The 9008-nt window shown below is 36.4% G+C and overlaps 1 protein-coding gene across 1 annotated transcript in view; it reads right to left on the reverse strand.

Annotated features, from left to right (window-relative positions):
• The window catches only part of LOC311072364 (E3 ubiquitin-protein ligase TRIM39-like), a 34658-nt gene extending 27439 nt beyond the window's left edge, over positions 1-7219 (reverse strand). Inside the window, exon 1 of the mRNA XM_084097331.1 lies at positions 6529-7219. Coding sequence (XP_083953457.1) covers positions 6529-6930 — 402 coding nt within the window. The 5' untranslated portion in view covers positions 6931-7219. The remainder of the gene's footprint in view (positions 1-6528) is intronic.
• Between the last annotated feature and the right edge of the window lie 1789 nt (positions 7220-9008).

A 9008-nucleotide genomic window follows, 5' to 3' on the forward strand; every position in this document is an offset into this window, starting at 1 on the left:
TAACGCCTATGGTCTTCATTGGCTGCCGGCAAACAACGTCTACTTCTTTGTTCTGTGACCTTACACACACACGCACTGAACATTTCAAAAACTTTTAGCCTTTCATGTTCAAACCGGAGTCAGACAATGATGGAGAGACTCAAGGAGAAGAGACAACATGTAGAAGCAACAGGACATTTCTGAATGGTTAGTTGATGAATTTATGTTGCTTATGTTATGTGTAGTTATCTTCTAGTCATTGATTAGCATATTCTGTCTTGATAATCTATAAATCGTGTTCCGGGGGCGGGGTTTATGTAAATTTTAGGGTTTGTGATGTCACTAACCCGGGAGGAATGTGGTGTAGTCTCTACCAGCCGTTTGTTGTAGTCCTTAAAAAGAGATTTCTGTAAAATAAAATATCTCCCTTTGCTTTGAACTTTGCAGATGTTGCTTATGCTCAAACAGCAACATTGCACACTAACTAAAGTTAGAAAAGTCAATATATATATATATATATATATATATAGGCTATATATAGCCTATATATAAATATACATAGAAAAGCAAAAAAACAAAAATAATTATACATTTATTTCCTTATTTATGTATATATTTATTTTTTTCCATATTTATTTATTTATTCTTTTATTTATTTATACATTTATTCATTTCTACATTTATTTATTTATACATTTATTTATACATTTTTGTATTTATACATTTATTTATTTATTCATTTATTTCTTCCTGCGTAGGGTAATGAGGAGGGCGTGGTTTACCTCAGACATAGCAATCGAGCTCAGAGTAAGCGAAGGCGAATGGTTGAGGCCACAGTGACACCCTGTGGCGAAATACAATAAGTATAGCTCACTGACGTTGACGGTCTGTGACTGCGAGGTATATGGTCAAAATCCTAAATCTTACTATACTGCCAGTTAGTGTAGCGGGTTGATTCACATTTGAATGTCCAAACTGGACATGAGAGGTTGCGGATTCGCATTCAAATGTGAATCAACCCGCTACACTAACTGGCAGTATAGTATGGCTACCATTTATACTATCATAATATATTTTGCCATAGTATTCATTTACTCCACAAGAAGGGTTAATTGCCCGCATCACATTATTGGGGTAAATCATTAATTTTATTGGATGATCTCAATAAAAGCGCAACACGCAAAACATAATCAACAGCTACAGCGGAGAGAAAAGAAAGAGAAGAGCGACAGCAGCTGAATTTCGGGGCTGAGCTCCGTCGGGTTTGTCTTGACAAAGTCGGACCAACAACAAGATCTAAAAGCTGCTGAATTTGCTGCCGTGGCAGGCCAAATTTATTTTGAATTGCAGATTCTGACATGATAGCCAGGGGACTAAGGTTTGCACGGATGAAATAGTGCACATAGAAATGTCTCTGTGGACGGAGCCGTCTTTTATTTCAACCCGTTATAATCGCTGTAGGCTATCACTGCCATAGTTTGACCAAACTCCTCGCCACAATCATTCCCTTTAAATAGACTCCATAATGGTTTGCCAGCTGCTGCTGCTGTTGATGATAACAATAGCCTAATAATAGCCTAATAATAATAAAAAGAAAGAATGATAATAATACAAATTATAAAAGTTATGTAGGCAACTAGCTATTTTTTTAAATTGAACAATAAATAATTTGATTTGATCTTTGAAGTAGCCTATTAGATAGAGATAGCTTCGGTATTTGATCACTATGGTTGGTTACAAAGACTTTACTATTCTGAAAATAATAACGAGATACAACCCTGTAAATATTCAATCGACTTTTCTTAAATTCAAAACAAAATATTAATGCATTCGTAATTTCCATTTGTGAATAGTTGCTACATGGTCACGCAGGTTTGCGCATTAAACTCATGGCCCCCGAAAAATAGCCTATCAACAATTATGTTGTTTCCCGAACATGACCCCTCTCTGCCAACTTTTTGAACATTTGGTCATTTATTTATTTATTATTATTATTAATATTATTAATATTATTATTATTATTTAAATAACGCATAGGCCTAAATAGAAATGATCAGAAACAAATCCACAGCTGAACCGCTTCAACACGTCGAGTTGTTTTTGATTCGGTGTATTTTAAGGAATCAAACATTTAGACAGTGACTTTCTGCCACCTGGTGTCTGTTTAAGTTTCATATTAAACGTAGGCCTATCACTTCATTGATTCCATCATGTCATATTTATGTCATCAAAATGTAAAACACTTCGTAATATTTGTATGCACTTGTAGGCTAATTGCTGTGTAAATGCATTACAGTTTTTCTCAGTCGCTTTGGTGCATTTCTCACATCACTATTTACATTTGCACAACAGTTAGTTCAACCTCCACAACATTTAGTCATTTGTGCACATCATAGTAGCAGTTTCTCATTCCTTCCAACAAATTGCAAATGCTTTTGGACATGCATCAATTGCTTTCATACAACTCTCTGCTGTTTTATAACATTATCATTTGCTTATGTCATGTCAGTCAAAATTAACTATACTTGTGAATGCTGAATAGTCATTCCATATAAAACTAATAGTCCTCATTTCATTGCTTGAGTCATTTACATACAAAAATGTTGAACTAGTTGTCAAAATCTGTCAAGCAAATTTGACACATTTTTAAAAATCTTTTTTTCCCTGAAAATGTCTCCTAAATTGAACAATTTCTCTCAGGTGAATCTCAGCTTTCACTGATGAGGAACGTCTGGATGTGCATGAATGATTACAGTACTATGTATGTTGTATGCTCAGTTCCAGTGTGTACTGCAGTATTGTGTACAGTTGTGCACAGCTCTTCCCAAAGGGAGTTTATGTTTGTTGTAAATAAGGGTGTATTTTTTCTTTTGCACAATGCTGTGAACAAATTAGAATTGCAAAGAGCATATGCAGTAAAAATGTGAAACATACATATTCAGTGTCTTGTACTCAGTTACCTCACTAAATACAGTAATGTGTAACTTTACTGTATTTTTCAAATGGCTGTGCAAATAGTATATAGTGCTGTCTTGAGCATGTTCAGGTAGTGTCACCAAGATCTGACTTTTTTGCATTGGAAAATATTTACAGAGTAACGTGTCATAATGAAAACATGACAAAGCCATTTGACTATCTTGTTCATAAACAATGGTGTCAGGACTTTTCATCTTGATGACACTGACACTTTCATTGACATGAATACTTGCTTTTGAGGAATGAGCTATCCATTTTGACACACACAGGAACGTAGCAGGCATTATAAAAGTGGGGGGGACAAAAGTTGTATGTGACCCAAAGTTGATGTTCAACACAGGGTTTTTCCTGGCTCAAAATGAGGCGGAGGTGGTAAAATCCTAACAATGTATTTTAATAATAAGATAATTAAATGTGTATTTTTTGTAGATCATCATATATGTGTTTCCCACATTATTTTTTGTGGGTGGAGCCTGGTACCTCTAGGGGGGTCCGGGGGCATGCTCCCCAGGAAGAAAATTTTGTACATTTTAAAGATAAATTCATTTACCTGGTGCACTTTGAGTCACCCGAATCCACTGTTAAAAATAAATAATCCACCCGCAAAACGCCCGAACCTATGATATTCTCTGATTTAGATATCTGCATATGATCATCACATTACAATTATTCAAATTCTCAGTGTTAAGCATGATAATATGGTAACATATCACACTGAAGTAGGCTGATTTAAAATGAACATTTATTTAAAATAAAAGTTCTTCTTTTGGCAAAATTACATTTCCTTAATAGCAAACAGAGGCTTTACTCCCTTCAAACTTAAATTGTCAATGTTTCATTACATCACTGTTTGAAAACACATTTTTTTGTACCTTTATAAAGGGCATTTTCCCCCTAATGTTATTAAATGTATGCTCCATCTTTAATTTCAAATTCTTAAATTTGATCAATATATTCCATTTAAATAATAAGACACTAGGCTGTTACCAATCAAATTAAATAATTTACATTGAAAAATTATAACTGTATTAAATTAGATTATTTTAAATATTTTTGAATATACAAATAACTGTTGAAAAGAATGATACTTTATGAAACTAAACCGCCAGTAGGAGGCGGCAGGCGACCGTCTTAATGAGCGAGTCATTCATTCAAACGATTCGTTCAAACGGCTGATTTATTCAAAAGATATTTTATGATATTTACAATATTTCAGTTACAGTACACTTGAACAATAACTTTTATCTTTCTTCTTAACAGTTAGACAAAAAAAAGTGTTCAATGAGTATACAGATTACATCTACAGTAGGCCTAATTTTATACAACAGACATTTTATAAAAATATATCAATAAAACCTAAATCATTGTATTTACAAGGTTTTAATATAATTTTGGTCACCCGACGTCGCAACCGAAATTTAACCAAATATCAAAGTCTTATGACGTTGCGTGCCTGATGGAAATAATCTGTTATGTCTCATTTAGCAGATGCTTTTATCTAAAGCGAAGTAGGAGAGCATTTAACACACACTCGGCACAATCCGGCGCGACGTGACGAGGTCCATACGGGTTCTGTTGTCGTACACATCTTACTCATAGACGGTCTTACTGCGTTACAGTTGGTTAAATCAACAAGGAAACTTTACGCGTGATTCATGTCATCGCGACATACTTAGGCTACAGTGCGTGTTTGAAAAAAGGATGTAATTGTCCTCTGCTTTTTTCTGGGGTTCATTTTACCTCAGACGCCCAAGCAAAGTGACTAAATGAACGAAAATTCTAAAGAGCAACAAGAGATTTTAAGCTTATGGCAGACACGCCCAAGAGATGATTCGCGCTATGATTGACTGAATGTTAGTTCACTCAAGTCTAAGTAACAAATCAGAGAACACGGGCGGAAATATTGGCGCTGGGTCAAAAAAAAAAAAAAAAAAAAAAAAAAAAAAAAAAAATTCCGGGGGACAGAATCACTTGTTTCTTAAAGTGAGGGGGACGTGTCCCCCCCGTCCCCCCCGTCCCCCCCGGTTGCTACGCCCCTGCACACACACACACACAGCGGCAGCACAGACACTTGCCAAATATTAAAGGGGTGGTTGATTATGATTTGACTAGTGGTGGGCCGTTATCGGCGTTAACGTGCTGCATAACGCGAGACTCTTATCGCGCGATAAAAAAAATATCGCCGTTTATCTATTCTCCAAGTTGGGTTGGGAGCTGGCTCTATACTACACAAGCTATGATGACGCAATCTACCCGCGGCCGCGAGGTACACCCGGCTGCAACGCATTAACTTATATTCGTCGTCATCTTAAGTAAACTACTGAGAGTGAAAGCTGGTGAAAAAGATCGGTGCAACCTCCATTATTTGGACTTGGTTTGGATTTAAGCCGTCCGACGAGCAGCAGCAAACTATAGACAGAGTGTGTGGGGTAACAGTTCGGTAAATTAACACACGACTAATCCCTTCTACCACCTCAAATTCAAAACGAAACATAGGCCTATCACTGAATACCAACGTGCGCGTATTATTCCCAATATATCTTAGTGGTGTAGCACATATAATCTCTGTCTGCACCCGATTTTAAGAATCGTTGTTGTGTTTCTTTTTAACTGAAAAGACATCAGTTAGACAATATTCTAATTTTAAATTTGGGGTTTCATAAGCTCCAAGCCATAATAAACATTAGACCTACTTAAGTCTCTGCAGCTAGTGTACTTACATTTTATTTATCGGCAAAATTATGTTGTATACTTACAGTTTTGCACAATATATGTTCTCAAAACTACATAGGCCTACACCCTTAAAAAAAAAAAAAAAAAAAAAACATTTAGCAGTTGTTTAGCAGGGTCTGTGTAACCTGTTCTTAAATGGTTTTATTATAATATATATCATTATCGCAAGAGGCTGCAATGCATCACAATATGGATTTTAGGCCATATCCCCCATCCCTAATTGATAGCCTATAGTAGTTGATAATTGTAACCTTTTACAGTCTATAAGTAGAACAGCTTTCTCAAGCAGTTTGTGATTCATTTTGGAAACAGGAGATGAGCCCCTGGTCTAATGCACCACCTGGCTTGAGAAACCCGTTCTCAAAGACACTTTTATAGTCATTATTTGGGTAGCACACATATTCTGAATGCCTTCGGCAGAATTCAAATGAGCCATTTTAATCTAGATTAATTTCTAAATTAATCTAGATTAAAAAAATTAATCTATGCCCACCTCTAATATATATATATATATATATATACATATATACATTTTAATATTGGCAGCTTTGGAATTCCATACTGAACACACACCTCGTTCTCAGACCAGCAGCCCATGGGCGCACAGATCGGTGCAAATGCATTTGCTATTTAAACAATGTGGCGCTGGACGTGAAAATGAAAACTGCATTGGGCTGAAACTAACTAGCAAAACACACTTGCGTCGCGCCTGGCGCTGCATTTCACCAGGTGTATGATAAGGCCCTATGTCTGTGTGTGTGTGTGTGTGTGTGTGTGTGTACTACTCTCTTCATGTCACTTTCATTTTCATTTACATGTAAAACGAGATATTTGTCTTACCTTATATGATGAAACCACTTCACTGATGGGTCTGACTTTGTGATTGTCGTGTTGTTGTGAAGTAACACACACTAAACACACAGGCTGTTTGTCCTGCAGACAGAAGAGTTTGAGTTTCTCACTGTGTAAACTGCAGATCTCCTCAGATCCTGATGAACGCGTCTCATTTCTCTCCTTCAGGAACGACTCACACAAGTTTTTTAACACCAGATTAACTGGAGGATTGTCTTTGGAGGATCTTCTCCTGCAGACAGGACACTCCTGAGTTCTCTTGGTTCTCCAGAACTGTTGAAGACACTCTTTACAGAAACTGTGACTACATGATAAAAGAACAGGAGCCTTGAAGATTTCACAGCACACGGGACAAGAAAGCTCTTCAGCAGAGACATTTAGTGAAGCCATTTTCACCGTTTGAGCTCCAGCAACACAAACTTTACTTTCACTTTGTGAACGACGGGTTTAAAATGAATCTCCTTGAGAATCACAGCGATCTGCTGTCTGTTCAGAGACAAATGTCTCACAAATCCTTCTTGAAAGTGTTTGTCTTCATTCTCCACTGATCGCTGCTTCTGTATTGCTTTTGTGGTGATGTAATCAGCCATCAGCATTCCCAAATATGGTGTTCTGTGGGTATAAAAAGAGATGCGGCAGACATCTATAGATAGGCAAGCGTGCTATTCCGAGTCCGGGAGGTGACGTCATTCTGGGGCGCCGGTTTAGGTTCAGAAGGTAAGGGCTTTTGTAGCAAGTGCATGAATGTTTGGATCATAAAGGGTAATTTGGGACTCGCTTAACTTGCAGTGTGGTGGAGGAGAACGTGGAGTGATTACAGTGGCGGAGCCAGGATTTTTTCATAGGGCTTGCCAGGCAAGGGCCAGCAACCAGTCTGGGGTGGCACAGAAATATTAATTATTTTATCATAAAAAATTATTTATGTATTGGACTGTTTTAGTGCCTACACAACTGAATAAAGTTAATTTGTACTTAATTGTAATTGAGATAGTGAATTAGGAATCATGGAATGCTGAGTGAATTTTATATTTTTTTATTGTTATCCACCACCTCATATTAAAATGAATTAAATTGTAATAAAAGGGCACACACTATAGCTAAAGTTCAACTTGCTCAGTTAGCTTGGTTCTGGTTCTCAAAATCTCCAATAGCTTGTTCTACATTGTTGCATCTTCATGGATGAGATAACATGCAGATACTGTAGTCCAAAGATTATTCAACCTTCAATGCGTTTGATATAATCAATTAACTATTCAACCAATTCTGAGTTTGTCAAATAAAAGTTTAACTTTCTATATTAGTTGTCAAAATAAATAATTGCAACAGTTCTATCATACCTAAATTAAAAAGGAAAACAAAAGTTCTCTTTTGAATCCCCATGTGCAAGGATGTGAACAAGGTGGAAGTCAACAGCACATAATGTAAAATGTTATGTTTTTCATAATGTAATGTAACCAGAATGTAAAATTAGTTATTTTATGGATTTAAAAATTATCCATTTTTGTTTGTCCTTTACAAATGAACGCAAAATTATCTGGACATTAAAACATTACATATCAGTTTGTACCTTATATTGTGATCTCACATAGCAGAATATTTTAATACAGAGACATGTGACGCATATATAACAAATACATGTGTAGCGCCCCCTACCCTTAACCTTTAATAGGGCGGAGCACCCAGGTTCTAACAATGTCTCTCGACTTTATATTAATGTCTCTCCTATTACCCTAGTTGGCTACTGTAACCCAGATTAAATATATTTATACTCTTTTAATAGTATTCTTACACCAAATGGATGTTAAAACTCAATAGGAAAAAACCTCAATCCACCCAAAAGGTAAGTTTAAAGAGATTAACAATAAGATTTATTAAAACAACAGGGGGAAAAAATAATAAAATAAATGAATAATGTATTTATAAAGACTGGAATGGATTATCAAAAGTCAGAAATGTATATTACTTTTGATAAATAACTCTTAATACCCGTTAAGTGCTTTCCAGTATAGAAAACGACATATAATACCCCAAAATGAATGCAGTACACCGTAAATATATTAAATCACCAATAAAAATATCAGTAGACACTGTATGAATGAGATGAGGAAAATCAGTATCCCCACACCACACTTAGTTGGTATATAAAACCACAACCAACAGAATAAAACACAAAAATGACAGAATAAGTGTCAATATAAAAACGTGGGCCCACACACACACTCACAGTCAAAACAACCCACCCCGTTGCAGGCCTGAAACGTTGCTAGGGAGCGTTGTGGCCTTGAAAACAACAAATGGCCGCTTCACTCGAATGAGCCAAAATAAATCACCTGAACTCAGATGAACGCAGATGAACACAGATGAATTCCGCGATGTTCCTCCTTAGAAGCGGCTGATCGTCCGGTAGTCTCCCCCGGCAGTCGGCAGAAGGGCGGCGCGGTTCTCTCCACTATGTCAGCGGGGATAAG

Source organism: Abramis brama (genome assembly GCF_963993115.1).
Source record: "Abramis brama genome assembly, chromosome: 21".
Lineage (NCBI taxonomy): Eukaryota > Metazoa > Chordata > Actinopteri > Cypriniformes > Leuciscidae > Abramis > Abramis brama.